This window comes from Mobula hypostoma, chromosome 8 (genome assembly GCF_963921235.1).
Source record: "Mobula hypostoma chromosome 8, sMobHyp1.1, whole genome shotgun sequence".
Classification (NCBI taxonomy): Eukaryota; Metazoa; Chordata; class Chondrichthyes; order Myliobatiformes; family Myliobatidae; genus Mobula; species Mobula hypostoma.
Window position 1 is genome coordinate 94658924 of NC_086104.1, and position 20906 is coordinate 94679829.

A 20906-nucleotide genomic window follows, 5' to 3' on the forward strand; every position below is an offset into this window, starting at 1 on the left:
AATACATTGAGCTGCTGCCACATGATTGGCTGATTAGATATTTTCCACTGAGCATATATGCAATGGAAGAACAATATTGATATATTGCTATGTTTCTCTTCTTCCGCCAATGGTACAGTTTGGACTTGTGTGTAATGATGCCTGGAAGGTGGATTTGTCTCAAGCTTGCCTAAATTTGGGATATATGATTGGAACTGTAATCCTGGGTTTTGGGGCAGACATGTAAGTATCAATCCACGTCTATACCATGTGAAAAGTAACATTCAACAATGTTTACCAATTGCAAATCTGAGTGTTTTGCCTCCTCTTTTTGTAGATATGGTAGGAAATTCTGCTTCTTATTTTCCCAATTTATGACGACAGTGGCAGGAATTGCGGTGGCGTTTGCTCCGAATTACCTTTGGTTCCTCATCTTCCGCACACTGCAGGGAATATTGAGCAAAGGGGGCTGGATCAGTATCTATGTCTTAAGTAAGATGCTCTTTTATTTCTGCTAAATAGTTAAGTAAGATATGTGTGCTCCTTCAGTCCTGGAATTTTGCATCTCCCAAGATTTAATCGCCTAAGACTTGTTACTCATTCCTAAACTCTGGGAATTCCCTGTAAACCCTCCCTTACCTTTCAACTTCTCTGCTTTTATGAATGAGTAAGTCCAGTAAAGGTCCTAGTGTCTGCATATATAAATAAGTGTTTTTTATGTTGATAATAATGTCATAAGGGCACAGCTGGGAACGGACCCAAGTGCAAGACACAGACACTGAAGTACTAGGATAGGACTACAGGACTAGGATACAGGGCGATGGCAAAGACATGGACAGGAAAACCAGGAACCTGGAACAGGACTGGACAAGAGAGCTAGGAGCCTGGGTTTGGACTTCGAGCCAGAGACTGGACAAGGACCCAGTACCTGGGTCTTGCCTCTGGCTCGGACCCCAGAACTAGGCAAGGACGAGGCTTGGCAGGCAGGCAGGATGAGGCTGGAGTCTTCAGGCTAGAAGCTAGAGGCTAGAGACTAGACTAGGCTTGGCTTGGCAAGAGGCTAGAGGCTAGAGGCTGGAGTCTACAGGCTCGAGGTTAGGCAAGAGACAAGGCGAGGCTTGGCAGGAGGCTGGAGACTTGAGACTTGAGGCGAGGCTTGGCAGGCTCCTCCTGGGCAGGGCGCAGATCACCTGGGCAGGGCGCGGTACTCCTGGGCAGGGCGCAGATCACCCCCCGACAGAGGCAAGGGACAGGAAGGGACAGAATCAACCCCAGATAATGGCAAGACAGCCTGGCTTACCTGGGCAGAGGCAAGGGACAGGAAGGGACAGAACCAACCCCAGGTAACGGCAAGACGGCCTGGCTTACCTGGGTGGAGGCAAGGGACAGGAAAGGAGCTGGGTACCGGGTGGCTCCAGGACCAGACAGCAAGACTAGGCAAGGCTACAGGCAAAGCAAGGCAAAACAAGAACTTTAGGCAAGGCGAGAGTTACCGGCAAGACAAGGCAGGGCTTCAGGCGAGGAAACAGAAGGCAGGGGAAGGGATACAAGGAGTAAGGACAAGAACAATCCAGCCACCACACCCTGGTCTCTGGAGGTATTTATGCAGCCAGCCCCAACGAGCATCAGCTGCCTCAATTAGCTCAACAAGAACAGAAACAGGGTAGATAGGAAAACCTGGAGCAAGGGTCGATGGACCGGACCGTGAACCGGAATATGGACTTCATGGATCGGACTATGACAAATAACCCTTAAATAATTCCGCTATTTTAAAGATACTGGATGTTGCTATGGAGATGTCTGCAAAACTCATTAATAATGGAAGAATTTGTTACTAATGCATGCTCCAGTTTCGGATGTCCTCATCAAACACACAAAAAAGACTTTCCCTTCTTCTCTCTGGTTCTAACTTATTATTGGTCTGGTGTCACTGGTTACTTGTAGACCTTACTTTTCAGAATTGGATTTATTGTCACTGACTTACCTGACGTGAAACTTGTCATTTTGCCACAACAGAGAATCGGTGTGTGAGCCTGTGTGTGTGTGTGTGTGTGTGTGTGTGTGTGTGTGTGTGTGTGTGTGTGAGAGAGAGAGAGAGTGTATGCGTGTGTGTGAGTATGTATATGTGTGTGCATGTATGAGTATGTGTATATGTGTTTGTGTGTGTGCATGTGTATGTATGTGTGTGTGGTGTGTGTGTCTGTGTGATGCTCATGTAAGTGTATGTTTGTGTGTGTATGGTGTTGTGTGGGTGTGAGTGAGTGTGTGTGAACGTGTGTATGTGAGTGTGTTTGCATGTGTGTTTGTGTGTTGTTTATGTGTGAGTATATGTGTGTGTTTGCATGTGCGTGTGTGTGTGAGTGCGTGTGTATATGAGTCTGTGTGTGTGAGTGTGTATATGTGTGTGCATGTGTATGTATGGTGTGTGTGTGTCTGTGTGATGCTTATGTAGGAGTATGTTAGTGTGTGTGTGGTGCTGTGTGGGTGTGAGAGTATGTGTTTGAATGTGATCATGTTTGTGTGTGAGTGTGTGTGTGTGTATATGAGTCTCTGTGTGTGAGTGAGTGAGTGTGTGTGTGTATAAGTGTGTGTGTGAGTGTGGGTGTGAGTGTGTATGTCTGTGTATGTGTGTGGTGTATGCGCATGTGCATGTGAGCATGTGTGGGTGGTGTGTATGAGTGTGTGTATGTGTGAGTGTGTGTATGTGTGTTTATGTGTGTGTGAGTGTGTGTTTATGAGTGTGTGTGAGTGTGTGTGTGTGTAAGAGTGTGTGTGTTTATGTGTGTGTGAGTGTGTGTGTGTGTGTGAGTGTGTGTGTTTATGAGTGTGTGTGTTTGTGTGTGTGTAAGAGTGTGTGTGAGTGTGTGAGTGTATGTGTTTATGAGTGTGTGTGTTTATGAGTGTGTGTGTGTGTGGTGTGTCTTAGCCACAGCTGAGGGACCCTGCACCATGCAGTAATGTTTGAGTGTGTTTGATGGGCACAGCTGCAATGTGCTTTATCTGGAGAACACCGCAGCAGATGCTGCAATATCCCACAGCTGTCACAAGCTGCACCGTGACCCGCTCACCATGACAGGTGATGCACGCTAACTGGAGCAGCCTGGCAGTCCAATCAGGAACATGAACAAACTGGCGTTATACCAGTGTTGCCAGACTGTTGTCCGGGCTGGCAGAGAACACCATGAATTCCACCCAGTCATCAAGGCGCAGTGGCAGGTGGACAGGGGCAACCAGGATGTGCGAGTCAGAGTGAGCGGGACCTGAGAGGGTACTGGTCAGACCCTGTGGTGGGACACCTCTGTACTGTTGTCCCATGGCTGGGGCTCTCTGATCTCCACAACGTGATGGACTGGGAGGGGTTATGGCGCACACTTGTGGCTCTTGCAGGGAGTGTCTGATTCAGGAAGTTGCCTTTGAAGGTCCTGTAAGATGTTTATTTTCACGCAACCCTAGTTTCTGAGCTAGTTGGAATGAAGCACAGAAGAACAGTGGGGATTGTAACCCAGACATGTTTCAGCTTTGGGATGATGTTGCTTTCTGCTATCGCTTACCTGGTGCCAGCCTGGAGGACCCTGCAGCTGGTGACTACCGTACCCAACTTCATTTTCATGACCTACTACTGGTAAAGTCAGTCAGAATAATCATTATTGCTTGCTCAAGAGTGTGGACACACAGTGTGGAGAGAACAACGGCTGTTTTATAATTGCAGGCTGCTGCCAGAGTCTCCGAGGTGGTTACTGTCAAGAAATAAACAGAAAAAAGCCGTCAAAGTCCTTCAGAAAATAGCAAAAAGGAACAAGAAGTTTTTCTCGATAAATATTGAGGTAACTGTATCACAGTAACCCACACTTTGTACCCCTTTCAACACCCTTGCTCTCCTGATGTAAAAGGCTATAAAACCGACGTCCACCCTTAACCTTTGATGCCTTTACAAATCAAGAACCTATCAACCTCCACTTTAAATATACCCGATGCCTTGGCCTCCACAGCCGCCTGTGGCAATGAATTCCACAGATTCACCACCCTTGGGGTGAAGGAGCTTCTCGTCATCTGGCTCTGCTACCGTGAGGCAGCACTGCTACCAAATGGGAGTCTGCTTCACTCGACATCAGTGCCCAGCCTCTCCTCAGACGTGGCCCATGGGCGCCAGAATCTGAGCTGACACCAGTCTGTGTCCTTGAACTACCTCAGTTCACTGTTAAAATATCCATGTCCCTGTAACAAAAACAAAATTACACGATCACAATGCCTGGACCAAAGAACCAAAGTTCTGAGCACCCTGGTAAAACATTTCCAGTATTTTGTGAGTTCCTTTTCAAAACCAATGCTTATTACGAGTTGTACCCTGAAACTGCTGGGTCTGAAGTTCGTAACAATTGCTTTAGGTTAAGCCCGTTGCTTTCAGAATCAGACCATTAGACCATAAGACATAAGAGAAGAACTAGACCATTTGTGGCCCATCAAGTCTGCTCTGCCATTCCATCATGGCTGACTTATTGTCCCTTGAGGAAACCACACTGACTTCAACCTATTTTATCAGGCACCTCCAACTTCTCCAAAACCCCATCCTTAATAATGAATTCCAACATCTTCCGAACCACTGTAGTCAGGCTAACTGCCCTTTTATTTCCTGTCTTTTGCCTCACTCCCTTCTTAAAGAGCAGAGTGATGTTTCCAATTTTCTAATCTTCTGGAACCATTCCAGAATCTAGTGATCCTTGAAAGATCATTACTAATGGCTCCACAGTCTCTTCAGCTACCTCTTTCAGAACCCTGGGTTGTAGTCCATCTGGTCCAGGTGACTTACCTGCCTTCAGACCCCTCAGCTTCCCAAGCACCTTCTCCTTAGTAATAGCAGCTACACTCACTTCTGCCCCTTGTCATTCTTGAATTTCTGGCATACTGCTGGTGTCTTCCACAGTGAAGACTGACACAAAATACTTATTCAGTTCATCCGCCATTTCTTTCTGCCTCCATTACTATCTCTCCAGCCTCATTTTCCTTTGTTCCAATATCCACTCTCATCTCTCTTTTACTCTGAAAAGACTTTAGGCATCCTCTTTTATATTATTGGCTAGCTTACCTTCATATTTCATCCTTTCTCGCCTTGGTTTTTCAGTTGCCTTTTGCTGCTTTTTTAAAGTTTCCCAATCCTCTAGCTTCCCATTAATTTTTGCTTTTATGCTGCCTGTGACTTGCCTCGTCAGCCATGGTTTCCTCACCCTCTCTTTAGAATATTTCTTCATCTTTGGGATGAATCCATCCTGCTCCTTCTAAATTGCTCCCGGAAACTCCAGCCAATGCCATTCTGCTGTCAGCCCTGCTAGTGTTCCCTTGCAATCATCTATGGCCAGTACCTCTCCCTTGCCTCTGTAGTTCCGTTAATTCCACTATTTTTTCTCTTGGTGACACAGTTGCAGTTGAATCAATCGAGGAGGCCTTGTGCAGGTCTGGGAGCGAAAGGTTTAATAAAGGAGCTTTAGCGGGAGTTTGACTTTTTTGGCAGTGCATTCACAACTCATTAGCAAGAGAAAATAAAATCGAGGCAGGCAAAAGTGGAGCAGCCATTATGTGAGTAGACCTGGGTTAGGGTGAGGAGGTTTTAGCTTATCAGGCTTATGCGAGAACAGACTTGGGCGAGGTACATATCTGATAAGTTTCTTCTTTCTTCTTCACTCTTCATTCTTCATCTGTTAGCGCTTTAGTTAGCGCAGTGAGGACGGCTCCAGGGTCTGTTTTTCTGAGATGTTGGGATTCTGGGAGACCTCCAGCCTCCCCGATAACCACATCAGCACCAGATCAGAACTGCAGCGCCTCAGAGAACGTGTTAAGGAACTGGAGCTACAGCTCGATGACCTTCGTCTCATACAGAAAGCTGAGGAGGTGATAGGTAGAAGCTACAGGAAAGTAGTCACCCCTAAGTTGTAGGGTGACTGTTTGGAGAGGGAGCAGAAATGGGCAGCCAGTACAGAACACCCCTGTGGTTGTTCCCCTACTGGGGGGGGGGGCGGCGCACAGCCAGGTCTCTGGCCCCGACTTTGGCACTGTGGCTCAGAAAGGAAAAAAGGGAGAAGAGGACTGCAGTACTAATAGGGGCTTCCATAGTCAGAGGACTAGACAGGAGATTCTGTGGACACAATAGAGACACCTGGATGGGATGTTGCCTCCCAGGTGCCAGGATCAGGGATGTCTCAGATCGGGTCCACGTCATTCTAAAGGGGGAGGGTGAGCAGCCAGAAGCCTTGGTACATTTTGGCACCAATGGCATAGGTAGGGAAGGTGAGCAGGTCGTGCAGAGAGAATTGAAAGAGCTAGGTAGAAAGCTGAAAGGCAGGGCCTCCAGGGTAGCAATCTCTGGATTGTGACTGGTGCCATGCGCCAGCGAGGGTAAGAAGAGGATGATCTGGCAGATGAATGTGTGGCTGAGGAACTGGTGCAGGGGGCAGGGGTTCAGATTTATGGATCATTGGGATCTTTTCTGGAGAAGGTACGACCTGTACAAAAGGAACGGGCTATCCTTACATGCAAGTTCGAAAGAACTGTTGGGGATGGTTTAAACTAACTTGTCAGGGGGATGGTTGCTGGAGTGATGGGGCTGTTGATAGAGAGTAGTGGACTGTCAGGGAGGACAGGCAGATGACAGAACAAAATTGCTGTCAGTGGGATGAGATGCAGTGTAAAATGGGGACAAAATTGAAAAGGGTGACAGATACAGACTGAAAGTGAATGCACACAATATAGAAACATAGAAACATAGAAACATAGAAAATAGGTGCAGGAGTAGGCCATTCGGCCCTTCGAGCCTGCACCGCCATTTATTATGATCATGGCTGATCATCCAACTCAGAACCCCGCCCCAGCCTTCCCTCCATACCCCCTGACCCCTGTAGCCACAAGGGCCATATCTAACTTCCTTTTAAACATAGCTAATGAACTGGCCTCAACAGTTTGCTGTGGCAGAGAATTCCACAGATTCACCACTCTCTGTGTGAAGAAGTTTTTCCTAATCTCGGTCCTAAAAGGCTTCCCCTCTATCCTCAAACTGTGACCCCTCGTTCTGGACCTCCCCAACATCGGGAACAATCTTCCCGCATCTAGCCTGTCCAATCCCTTTAGGATCTTATACGTTTCAATCAGATCCCCCCTCAATCTTCTAAATTCCAACGAGTACAAGCCCAGTTCATCCAGTCTTTCTTCATATGAAAGACCTGCCATCCCAGGAATCAATCTGGTGAACCTTCTTTGTACTCCCTCTATGGCAAAGATGTCTTTCCTCAGATTAGGGGACCAAAACTGCACACAATACTCCAGGTGTGGTCTCACCAAGGCCTTGTACAACTGCAGTAGTACCTCCCTGCTCCTGTACTCGAATCCTCTCGCTATAAATGCCAGCATATGGAATAAGGTAGACGATCTTGTAGTGCAGAAAGAGATTGGCAGTTCTAATGTTGTGGGTATCACTGAATCGAGGCTGAAAGAAGATTATCGTTGGGACCTTAACATCTAGCAATACACCTTGTACCAAAAGGACAGGCAGGTAGGCAGTCAGACTGGTGAGGCTCTGTCGGTAAAAATTGAGACAAGTCCTCAGAAAGAGGTGACATAGGATTGGAAGATGTAGAATCCCTTTGAGTGGAGTTAAGAAACTGCAAGGGTAAAAAGACCCTGAAGGGAGTTATATTCAGGCTTCCAAACAGTAGCCAGGATGTGGGCTACAATTTACAGTGGGGGATAGAAAAGGGATGTCAAAAGGACAATTTTACGATAGTCATGGGATTTCACTATGCAGATAGATTGGATACCAAGAGAGGGAATTTGCAGAATGCCTATGAGATGGGTTTTTAGAGCAGCTTGTGTTTGAGCCCACTGGGGAATCAGCTCTTCTGGGTTGGGTGTTGTGTAGTGAACTGGATTTGATTAGGGAGATTAAGGTAAAGGAACCCTTAGGAGACAGTGATCATTAAATGATATGAATTCACCCTGCAATTTGAGAGAGAGAAGCTAAAGTCAGACGTATCAGTACTCAGTGGAGTAAAGGGAATTGCAGAGGTGTGAGAGAGGAAGTGGCTAAAGTTGATTGGAAGGGTACACTAGCAGAGGTGATGGCAGAGAAGCAGTGGATGGAGTTTCTGGGAGCAATTTGGAAGGTGCAAGATAGATACATCCCAAAGAAGACAAAGTATTCTGTAGGCAGGATGATGCAACCATGACTGACAAGGGAAGTCAAAACCAACATTAAAGCAAAAGAGAGGCCATATAATAAAGCAAAAATTAGTCGGAAGTTAGAGGATTGGGAAACTTTTTAAAACCTACAGAAGGCAACTTAAGAGCCATAAGGGAAAAGATTGAATATGAAGTAAGCTAGTGGATAATATGAAAAAGGATACCAAATACTTTTTCAGATATATAAGGAGTAAAAGAGGGGTGAGAATAGATGTCGGACTGCTGGAGAATGATGTTGGATAAGTAGTAATGGGGGACAAGGAAATGGCAGATGAATTGAATAAATATTTTGCATCAGTTTTCACTGTGGAAGACACTAACAGAATGCCAGCAGTTCATGAGTGTCAGGAGGCAGAGGTGTGTGAAGTTGCCATTACTAGTGAGAAGGTGCTTGGGAAGCTAAAAGGTCTGAAGGTAGATAAGTCACCTGGACCAAATAGACTAGATCCCAGGGTCCTGAAAGAAGCAGGAGAAGAGATTGTGGAGACATTAGCAATGATCTTTCAAGAATCAATGGATTCGGACATGGTCCTGGAGGATTGGAAAATTGCAAATGTCACTCCACTCTTCAGGAAGGGAGGGAGGCAGAAGAAAAGAAATTGTAGGCCAGTTAGTCTGACCTCAGTGGTTGGGAAAATGTTGGAGTTGATTGTTAAGGATGTGGTTTTGGGTACTTAGAGGCACATGATAAAATAGGCCAAAATCAACATGGTCTTCTTAAGGGAAAGTCTTGTCTGACAAATCTGTTGGAATTCTTTGAGAAAATAACAAGCAGGATAGACAAAGAAGAATCGGTGGAATGTCATGCACTTAAATTTTCAGATGATCTTTGACAAGATCCTTAACAATATAAGAGCCCGTGGTATTACAGGAAAGATACTAGTATGGATAGAGCACTGGCTGATTGGAAGGAGGCAAAGAGTGGAAGTAAAAGGAGCCTTTTCTGATTGGCTACTTGTGAGTAGTGGTGTTCCACAGGGGTTTGGTGTTGGGAACCACTTCTTTTTACGTTTATTTGCCAATGATTTGGATGATGGAATTGATGGCTTTGTGGCCAAATTCGTGGATGATACAAAGATAGGTAGAGGGCCAGGTATCGTTGAGGAAGCAGGGAGGCTTCAGAAGGACATAGGCAGATTAGGAGAATGGGTGTAGAAGTGGCAGATAGAATACAGTGTTGGAAAATGTATTGGTAGATGGAATAAAAGCAAAGACTATTTTCTAAATGGGGAGAAAATTCAGAACTCCGAGGTGCAAAGGGACTTGCGAGTCCTTGTTCAGGATTCCCTAAAGATTAATTTGCAGGTTAGGGTTAGGATGCTGAGGAAGGCAGCTGCAATTTTAACATTCATTTCCAAAGGACTAGAATATAAAAGCAATGATGTAATGCTGAGGCTTTATAAGGTATTTGTGAGCAGTTTTGGATCCCTTATTTATGAAAGGATGTGCTGTCATTGGAGAAGGTTCAGAGGAGGTTTACGAGAATTATTCCATCAATGAAAGGCTTATCATATGAGGTTCTTGGCCTTTACTCACTGGAATTTAGAAGGGTGAGGAAGGAAAAAAGTATACAGTGCACTGGCCTTCATCAATCATGGGATTGAGTTTAGGAGCTGAGAGGTAATGTTGCAGCTATATCGGACCCTGGTCAAACCCCACTTGGAGTACTGTGCTCAGTTCTGGTTGCCTCACTATAGAAAGGATGTGGAAACTATAGAAAGGGTGCAGAGGAGACTTACAAGGATGTTGCCTGGATTGGGGAGCATGCCTTATGAGAATGGGTTGAGTGAACTCGGCCTTTTCTCCTTGGAGCGATGGAGGATGAGAGGTGACCTGATAGAGGTGTATAAGATGATGGGAAGCATTGATCGTGTGGATAGTCAGAGGCTTTTTCCCAGGGCTGAAATGGCTAGCATGCAAGGGCACAGTTTTAAGGTGCTTGGAAGTAGGTACAGAGGAGATATCAGGGGTAAGTTTTTTTACGCAGAGAGTGGTGATTGTGTGGAATGGGCTACCGGGGATGGTGGTGGAAGTGGATACAATAGGGTCTTTTAAGAGACTCCTGGACAGGTACAAGGAGCTCAGAAAAATAGAGGGCTAAGGGTAACCCTAGGTAATTTCTAAGGTAAGGACATGTTTGGCACAGCTTTGTGGGCCAAAGGGCCTGTATTGTGCTGTAGGTTTTCTATGTTTCTATGAAATCTCATTGAAACCTATCAACTGTTGAAAAGTCTATATAGAGTGGATAGGGAGAAGATGTTTCCTCTGGTGGGGGAGTCTAGGATCAGATGGCAGAGACTCAGAACAAAGGAATGCTGCACTGCCTCTTTGACGGTAGCAATGAGAAGAGGGCATGTCCGAGGTGGAGGGGGTCCTCAATGATGGACGCTGCCCTTCTGAGGCACCACCTTTTGATTTCCTCGATACTGGGGAGCCTAATGGCTGAGTTTACAACCCTCTGCAGCTTTTTCTAATCCTGTGCAGTGGCCCCTCCACACCAGGCAGTGAAGCAAATGGTCAGAATGCTCTCCACTGTACGTACGTCTGTTGAAATTTGCAGCAGTCTTTGGTGACATACCAAATCTCCTCAAACATCAAATGAGGTATAGCCACTGGTGTGCCATCTTCATAATTACATCAATATGCTGTGTCCAGGATAGAGCTTCAGAGATGTTGACACCCAGGTGCTCAGCCTTTCCACTGCCGATCCCTCGAAGAGGACTGGTGTGTGCTCCCTCGACTTCCCCTTCCTGAAATCCACAATCAACTCCCTGGTCCTACTGGTGTTGAGAGCAAGGTTGTTGTTGTGACACCACTCAAACAGCTGATCTATTTTTTAAATCTGCAATATTTGAATTGCAGTGACTTTTTGTACAGTTAATTAATAAGTAGATGGTTTTCTAGGTCATTTTGTCATTTTGGGATTCTCTTTACTGCAGACGGTCAAAATTGAAAATTCTGAAGATGAGCTAAGAAAGCCAGCTTTCATGGACCTGGTGAAAACACCACAGATAAGGAAGCACACTCTTATTCTGATGTACGGCTGGTAAGAGCTTTTTTTATAATTCCTCTGTTTCAACATGAATTAGCTTTCGCGTCCAAGTGTTGCTGGGAAGTGTGCTGAGGACTCCACTGTGCAAAGAGGCAACAAGACACAATGAAGATTGAGTTGCTACAGCATCCCCACCACCTTGCAGTCATTAGAATGAGGTCCAAGCCCAAAGCTTGCTCACCTCTGTAAGTTCAAATTTGTGCTTAGTGCTGACGTGACTTTCACCCGAAACCAATTGTGATTCTGTTAAAGATAAAGGTTAGCACTATTTGTCACATGGACACCGAAACGCGCAGCAGAATGCGCTGCTTTTTGTTAAAATCGAATCAGCGAGGATTGTGTTGGGGACAACCTACAAGCCCGTTACTCACCAATCTTAATTGTACGTCTTTGGACTGTGGGAGGAAACTGGAGCACCCGGAGGAAACCCATGCAGTCACGGGGAGAACGTTCAAAATCCTTACAGGCAGTGGCGGGTGCTGAACCCCGATCTGACAGCTGGTGTTATAAAGCATTGCACTTACCGCCGTGCTATCGTGCCACTTCTATCATTCATCATCTACCTTCTCATGTCCCTTGGGCTTTATTGTCTACCTGTACCACACTTTCTCTGCAACTGTAACACTATATTCTGCATTCTGTAATTGCTTTTCCCTTGTACTACCTCAATGCTTTGAAACGTTCCAGATAGAAGGCTTGCGAAACCTGTATCTCATTATGTGTGACAGCCCCCCTACCTTTACCGTCCCACACCTGCTGCTCATTAGGTGAGCTGGAAGAGGACAGAGGGTCAGTAGGGATATTAACTTTATATTGCCTACCGCCATCTCTGCCTTTAGCGATGGGCCCTTCTGCAACACCTTCAATACATTTCAAAAGATTAAACGAAAGGGATCTCCAGAATTTGACCAAAGCCTTTCCCCTAACAGGATTTTGGTGATGTCCCAAGTGCAAAGGGAGAGACACAGACCCGGAATGAACCGTTCACTGAGTTTTAATAAGAAATGCACAGAAGAAAGGAAAACAACTCTCAGACTAAAGCTAACACCGCCACTGTGGCTCGGAAGCAGTAACTTAACACTAACAGTAACTTAACACTAAGTTAATGCAGTGCCTTTACAGTGTCTATCTAAATTATTAATTTATTTTCCTGGAACGTGGCCTCAGGTAAGCAGGGACCATAGTCATCACTGTGCTTTGATCAAGATTTAGCAAGACTGAATTGAAAGTAAGGGAGTTAAATACAGTTACTGAGAAATCCAAATTGGCTGGAATGTGCATTCTCACATGTGTGACAACCGATTTCTTCCACTGCCCACTTGTGAGAGTACCCAGATTCCACAGCTGTGACTTGCCCCCAGTGAATTTGACTAGAGTCCTTTCCCCACACTCGAGACATCCCAGAACTTCACTCCGAAGGTATTTTAAGATTGTCTTTGTATGTCAGATGTACATCAGAACATACGGTGAAATGCATTGTTTGCATCAAATCCAATCAGTGGGATTGTGCTGGGCAGCCCACAAGTGTCACTACCCCCCCCCCCCGGCACCAACTTAGCACGCTCACAACTTACCAACACTTGCGCCTTTGGTCTGTGGGAGGAAACCGGAGCACCCGGAGGAAACTCACGCAGTTACGGGATGTACGTACAGACTCCCCACTGACTGCGGCGGGAATCGAACCGCGATCTTACCGCTGGTGCTGTAAAGCGATGTGCTAACCACGATGCCGCCATGCCGCCCGTTTCTTGTTCATGTGACAGTTTCTGGCCAGCAAGATCCAAGAGGTATTGAAAGGAAGCAAGGAGAAGGCCACAGTATCCTTCCACGTCTCCATGTACGGGACAGGGCTGGGCCCTGAATTAAGTGGTAATTGGCTCATTATTGTCCCGTGTACAGGGACACAGTGAAACAATTTTGTTTTTGTGTCAACCAGCGAGACCACAGTGCACATAACTGCATCGAGGCAGTACAAAAGGAAACGAGATTGCAGAATAAAGTATTATAGTTCTAGAGGAAGTGCAGTGCAGGCAGACAATAAAGTACAGGAATCGCGAAGAGGTAGACTGAGAGATCAAGAAATCACCTCTATCACCTAAGAGGTTCACTCAAGGATCTGATAACAGTTATCCTTGAGCATGGTGGAATCGGCTCTCAAACTTCCTTATCTTCTACCCAACAGGAAGGGCGAGGGAAGAGAGAGCAGCCAGGGTAGGAGGGGATCTGAAATTACGTCGCCTACTTTCCTGAGGCAGCAGGAAGTGTAGTCGGGGTCCATGTAGGGAAAGCTGAGGGATTCAGAGATGGGATAGAAGTCTCTGTGGTTACCGAGCCAGCACATCGCCTCAACGGGAAGCTCCTTTGTTTCAGGTTTGTCAGTGCTATGGTGTATCTCGGCCTCGTGATGCGCCTGGGAGTTATAGGAGGGGACGTTTACCTCAACTTCTTCTTCTCTGGATTGATGGAAATCCCTTCGGCGATCTCCATTGTGCTGCTGGTCGATCGAGTCGGGCGCCGCTGGCCTTTTGCAGCCAGCTACCTGTTGGCAGGGGTAACCTGCCTGGTGGCTGCCTTCATCCCTGATGGTAAGCTCAACATTGAACTGGGTCCAAGTCCAGAAGGTGCAGTCACATCAGTGTTGTGACCAAGGTGCAGTTTAACAGTCTAAATATTACTGCCCATCCTGGTGTTTTGCAGGAGAAAGATAAGGTGACCATGTTAACCTCTAGTCATCATCATCGTCATGTGCCTTGTCGTATGATGTAGGTGATCATGGTGACTGTGATCATTCTTGTCAAGTTTTTCTACAGAAGTAGCTTGCCTTTACAAGATGGGTGGCTCCAGCCGTTATCAATACTCTTCAGAGATTGTCTGCCTGTGTCAGTGGTCGCATAACCAGGACTTGTGAATCTGCACCAGCTGCTCATACGACCATCCACCACCTCCTCCCATAGCTTCATGTGACCCTGATCGGGAGCGGGGGGCTTAACAGGGTGCTACACCTCACCCAAGGGTGACCTGCAGGCTTTTGGAGGGAAGGAGAACCCTGCAGCTCCTTTGGTAGAGATGCATCTCCACCCTGCCACCCAATAACTTCTAGTACTAGTTTAAAATAAGTTACATCTTCTCTCAAAGGTTAACATTATATTCACGTTTATGTGTGTTGCTTGAAATTCCAGCATCTGCAGTTTTCCTCGTGTTTACATTATATTCACGTTTGGCTGAGATTGATATCGATGCAGGAATGTATAGAGTGATACAAACAAAACACTGGAGGAACTCAGTAGGTCAATTTCAAAAGTTCAAAGTAAATCTATTATCAGAGTATGTATATCTTACCATGTACTACTGAGAGATTCCTTTACTTGCAGGCTCTCACAATAGAACAAAGAAATACAACAAAATCAATGAAAGGCTATACACAAACAAGGACTGACAAACAATCTGTGCAAAAGAAGAAAAACTTTGCAAATACAAAAAAGAATAATAGTAATAATAAACCGAGGCATTTTCCAGGGTAACTCTCTAAACCCACTATGGGTCTGTCTAGCTTTAAACCTGCTCTCTAATTTATTGAATTGGATGAAAACAGCATATCCAATCGGAGACAACCAAACGAATTATACCTTGACACACCTTCTACACCTGGACCATTTGAAATTATACGCTCCTTCATCAGTAAAGCTAAAGCAATTAGTTCAAATAGTAGAAAAAAATTCTATTAAGATATAAACATGAACTTTGTATTAGATAAGTGCAGGATGTTAAACATAAAGGAAGGTGCATAAGAGTTGGTAGAATATAAAACAGAGCATCAGGATACAATACAACTCGTGAATGAATATGAACATGTAAGTATCTAGGTTATCAACAAGCAAAGAAAATAGTTGATAGTGTGATACGGGGAAAGCTTTTGACAGAATTTACTCCAAGGCTTAAGAAAATGAGCTCATCAGTAAAAATATAACCAAGGAAATAAACAGTTTCACTCTACCTATATTAACGTATTCTTTTGACATAATATCTTGGTCTGTAAACAATCTAGAATAGAAAACCTACAGCACAATACAGGCCCTTCGGCCCACACTGTTGTGCTGAACATGTACTTACTAGAAAACATGTAAAACATATAAAATCTGGAAATTTTATAAAGAAAAGTAAGAACTGAAATGACAAATTTTAGAAACCACTCTGTGTACTTGAATGTACTTACAGATCTAAGGATATACAGTACAGTATTTTCAGCAATGAAAACAGGATTCAGCCCTCTATGTGGGCAGATGCAATTTCAATAAGAAGTACGCACCACTAAACTTAGATGAAAGCACCAACCAGAAAAATGTCAACACAACAGAAAAAAAAATTAACCAATGGAAGAGCATGGCCCTCCATGAAAGATGTCCCCACAATCTAAGCAGGCTAGATGTCGATAAGGAAGTGTCGAACGCCCAGCTCAGAGGTGTTTTGTATCCTTCTGAAGATTTACATAAATATTACAGTGTAGACTTAATAGTTTAAACCAAAGGATTTCCTTGTGGCAATGCAGAACCAGGAGGTTAACCAAAAAATTATCAAAAATACATAATTAAATGCCAACAAATTCAAACCAAAGAATGCAGAAACAATCCAACACATTACAGGATCCTGTAGCAGTTTAACTCAATCTGATTACTTACACAGGCACAATCAAGTGGCAAAGATCATTCAACAAAATCTTGCTTTAAAATACAAACTGATAAATAACACCATACCTTACTGTAAATACATGCCTGATCCAATTTTAGAGTCAGAATCCTACAAATTATATTTCAATCGATCCACTATTACAGACAGAACAATCCATAGTAACCATCTGGATATAATATTACAGGATAAACAAGCAACTTATTTAAGAGATATAGCCATTCCAAACACACACAACTTATAGAAATCAATAAATGAAAAACACCAGAAATATGCTGAATCAAAAGAGGAAATTGAAAGACTATGGAACATGAACAGGGTATACATTGTCCCGACAGTAATATTTGTAACTGGTATCATTCCAAAGTCATTACACAATAACATTTACAATTAAGCCTCACAGGAATATCTATATAAATCATCATAAAGATACTAAACACCACTAGAATAGTCTGAAAGTCCCTAGCAATACTGGGTGGGCACAGGAGTACATTCAGCCAGAGACTCATTCCACTGAGATGCAGCACAGAGCGTCATAGAAAGTCATTCCTGCCTGTGGCCATCAAACTTTACAACTCCTCCCCTGGAGGATCAGACACCCTGTGCTGATAGGCTGGTCCTGGACTTATTTCATAATTTACTGGCATAATTTACATATTACTATTTAACTATTTATGGTTCTATTACTATTTATTATTTATGGTGCAACTGTAACGAAAACCAATTTCCCCGTGGGATCAATAAACTATGACTATGACTTTGACAATGAGAAATGAGTGTGTTTAGCCATGCCCATACCTCAGAAAAACAAATAAATAAATAATTCTGAGAGCATGAGTTAAGAGTGAGTCCATAGGTTGTGGAGTCAGTTCAGAGTTGAGGTGAGTGAAGTTACCCACACTGATTCAGGAGCCTGATGGTAGAGGGGTAATAACTGTTCCTGAACCCGGTGGTGTGAGTTCCGATGCTCCTTTCTGATGGCAGCAGCAGTGGCCTGGATGGTTGGGGGGGGGGAGGGGGTCGTTGATAATGGATGCTGCTTTTTTGTGGCAGGGCAGTTCCCCTTGTAGATATGACAAATGGTGGGGAGGGCTTTACGTGTGATGGACTGGGCTGTATTCACCTCTTTTTGTAGGCTGCTTTGTTCTGGGGCATTAGTGTTTCCATACCAAACCACGGTACAGACAGTCAGGATCATCTCCATGATCAGGCAGGCAGCGTCTACGGAGAGGAATGAGCAGTCAGCATTTCGGGCCGAGACCCTTCATCGGGAACGTATAGACGCAGTATTCCCGAAAAACTCCTCAGCGTTCCCTGCCTACCATCCAGTACATAATAAGTGCTTTGTTTTTGAAAAGAAGTGCAACAGTGGTCTGTGAAAGTTTTAAATATTCGCACAAGAAAAAGAGTTTGATGAGTACTTAACGAGGTGGTGCCTAACCAACCCAGGAGCTGGGTGGTCGTGAAGGGCAGTGGTGTGTCACTACAGAATCTGCTGGAGGAACCGAGCAGATCACGTCGTATCTGTGGGAGGAATGGATGGAATGTTCGCCAGCACGGTAGTATGCTTTGGCTAGGAAGCCTCGAGTGGATCGGACTGTGGCTGCTGTACATTGCACAGCTGCAAAGAACTGCTCCCTCTGACGGCGTTGTGAAGAGGGCACGTGGTACAGCCTCCTTCATAAGTCAGGGTCCCGAGTCCAGCAGTCAGGATGTCATGTCACAGCGGTGGGAAGGGCACACTGGGATGGCTGTGCACAGTTCCGGTCACCCCTCTACAGGAAGGGTATCAATACACTGGCAAAGATCCAGTGGACTAAAGCAGTACCACAGAGTTAGACCAACTTCCCCACATCATGGTCATTTCAAACCAATGTGTACAAACATGGAGTGACAAAGGAAACATCCTTTAATCTTTGCAAGTTTATAAAATTAACTCTTGGAAGTAAACAAATCTAAATATTCATTAATTCCTTGCATGCTTCAAATAACAGATGAATAGACGTTTTCCTCAATAGAAATAAAACTAAGATGACACTACAGAAATATGGATTGATAAAGTACAGGTAATAGTTTGGTGTCCCATTTTATTTTCAATTCCCATAGCTGCTGCCTGGCCTGCTGAGTTCCTCCAGCATTTTGTGTGTGTTGCTCGGATATCCAGCACCTGCAGATTTTCTCTTGTTTACGAAAGTTAAAGTGTTTGATTTTGTTTGAGAAAATACTTATTTTTCTTTGGCAAATTGTACATCTAACCTATTTCTAATTCAGATATCTTCTGGCTGAAAACAGTAATCACATCTTTGGGCAAGCTAGGAATTACGACAGCCTTTTTAATGGTCTGTTTTGTAAACACTGAATTATACCCAACATTTTTAAGGTGAGCACAGATTTTACTCATTGCAATGGACAACTTTTAGTTTATCTGTTCAATGTCAAATGGCAGAGAAGGTTCATTTAATGGTAACCCTTTCTCTTCACTGGTTAGAGTAATATAGAACAGGAAGTCGATTTTTGTAGGAGTCGCGACATTTAAAGCATTAATAAATAGTTTAACGAAATACTTAAGTAATTTTGGCAAATGGTAAGACTGGGTTTTTCCGTACAATATAGAAGGATCAACAACTAACCTGCTAGAGAAACTCAGTATCTGAGGGAGCAAAGGAATTGTCAACATTTGGGGGTCAAGCCCTTCATCAGGACTGAGAATTGAGAAGGAAGATTACCGGTGTAAAGAGGACGGGGAGGGGGGATGAGACAGGGGCCAGTCATTGACAGATGAACAAGAACAGAGGTGAGAGGTGAGGGGAAAGGTGGAGCCAGGTGAGGGGAAAGGTGGAACCAGGTGAGGGGGAAGGTGGAACCAACCTATTTTACCCCGCAGGTCTATGGCAGCACACAGACCAATCTGAACGCCTCACAGAGTTTCCCTGCAACGTTCTGGTCTGCTCTCCGGGATTCTACCTCTCTCGCTCACACCGGGGGGGGGGGGGCAATTTAGGACAGCCAACTGACCTACCAGCCTGTACGTCTTTGGGAATGTCGGAGGGAACTGGAGCAGCCGGAGGAAAACAAGGGGGTACAGGGGGAACATGCAAATTCCGCGCTGCCAGCAGCCGAGGCCGGTATTGAACCAGGGCCTCAGGAGCTGAGTGGCAGCGGCTTTGCACGCTGTGCCACTGTGCTGTTGTCAAGAGTGAAAGACGGGGATCCCAATTAATCCAGAACTTTCCTCTTAATTAAATAAACAGTTAAAAAATCAGAATGTATTTTTAACCCTTACCCCACCCCCCACACACACACATTCTGCATACTTGCAACTAATTATAAATCCAAGCAAGACAATATTCCTATGGAGAGTCCATGTTATATAAAATTAAATGTTGCTCTTTGATTTGGAAAGAATTTCTGAAGTTAATTTATGATCCAAATAGAGAGTAAATGCTTGTTTCCTTCAACAGAAACTTTGCTGTTTTGGTATGCTCAGCAATGTCTGACCTTGGAGGGGTGGTGGCTCCGTTCGTTTTGTACAGGTTGGTGGTGGTGTGGACAGAGTTGCCCTTTGTCGTGTTTGGTGAGTTGGCTGCCTTGACTTTGAATGACTTAAGCCTGCATTCAATGGAATGTGTTTTTTTAATTCTTCGGGGGAACTGGACAGTTGAGCGACAGTATATTGTAAATGAAAACAAGCTGGAATGGCAAATGGATTACCAAGTGACCCATATTGGACAGTCAGACCAGGGGAGAAGGCAGGAGAATGAGAATGACAGGGATAATAAGTCAGCCATGATGGAATGGCAGAGCAGACTCGATGGGCTGAGTGGCCTATATCTGTTCCTGTGTCTTATGGTCTTCCCTCCGCTGCCTGTAAAGGGTTTGTATTTTCTCCCCGTGATCGCGTGTGTTTGGGAGTGGGGTATCACTGCACTTGTGTTCAGATTCGAAATACAAGATTGTCATCATCGTCCATCTGTACGTGAGTGTGAAGGAGAACCAAACGATTGTTACTCCGGATCCAATGCAGCATCAATAAAAAACACAATAAATACAAAAAAACTGAACAATAAAGGATCCCCAAAGAATACAATAGGTATAAAAGTAAACTCATGAAGCACAGTGTACAATTAACTGAATGAGTGGGACTGAGGAGGGGAAAAAAGGTTCAGCCCTGATAGAATGTCAGAGCAGACTCGATGGGCCAAATGGCCTGATTCTGTTCCTATGTCTTATGGTCTTATATACATAAGATTATCTGATATACAAAGACTGATCGTACGTACGTTAGGTGATGCTCGGTAGTCGTGGTTGGGGAGCGGTGGGGTGGATTAATGGGTGGAGGTGTTGATCAGCTTCTCAGCTTGAGTGAAGTAAACGTGTTTTTTAAGTGTAGTCCACACAGAATTGCACCGTTCAGACGGGGCCATCCGTTCAAGTTTAATTGTCATTCAGCCGTACATGAACACAGCCGGACAAAGCAGCGTTCCTCTGGGGCAAACGGCAGCGTGGTAGCGCAGGGGTTAGCACAAACGCTTCACAGTACCAGTGACCTGGGTTCAATTCCCGCCACTGCCTGTAAGGAGATTGTACGTTCTCCTCGTGACCACGTGGGTTTCCTCCGGATGCTCTGGTTTCCTCCCACAGTCTGGATGTACTGGTTGGTCAGTTAATTGGCCATTGTAAATTGTCCCAGGATCAGGCTAGGATTAAATCAGAGGAATTGCAAGACGTTGTGGTTCGAAGGGCTGGAAGAGCCTGTTTCAAACTGTATTCCAATAAATTTAAAAAAGTCATACAAGTCATATACAGCACACATAATTATGATAGCAGTAAAAATAGTCACACAAAAAATATCAAATAGCCCAAGTCCCTGAGTGTCAAGATCTATAGCTAGATGTCGTCAGCAAGAATAAGCCCTCAGCAGATCGATCATCACGCAGACTGGCACAGTTCAGCTTGTCTTCCACGAAGT

The 20906-nt window shown here is 44.7% G+C and overlaps 1 protein-coding gene across 2 annotated transcripts in view; it reads left to right on the forward strand.

The window, feature by feature from the left end:
- Nucleotides 1–20906, forward strand: part of LOC134350747 (solute carrier family 22 member 2-like) — a 40638-nt gene that overhangs the window by 13455 nt on the left and 6277 nt on the right. Inside the window, exons 2-9 of one of the 2 annotated variants that reach the window (XM_063056383.1) lie at nucleotides 119–222; nucleotides 317–471; nucleotides 3433–3601; nucleotides 3689–3803; nucleotides 11142–11248; nucleotides 13625–13839; nucleotides 18209–18317; nucleotides 19399–19511. In XM_063056383.1, the coding sequence (XP_062912453.1) occupies nucleotides 119–222; nucleotides 317–471; nucleotides 3433–3601; nucleotides 3689–3803; nucleotides 11142–11248; nucleotides 13625–13839; nucleotides 18209–18317; nucleotides 19399–19511 (1087 nt within the window). The remainder of the gene's footprint in view (nucleotides 1–118; nucleotides 223–316; nucleotides 472–3432; nucleotides 3602–3688; nucleotides 3804–11141; nucleotides 11249–13624; nucleotides 13840–18208; nucleotides 18318–19398; nucleotides 19512–20906) is intronic. The other variant, XM_063056384.1, reaches the window with a different exon arrangement.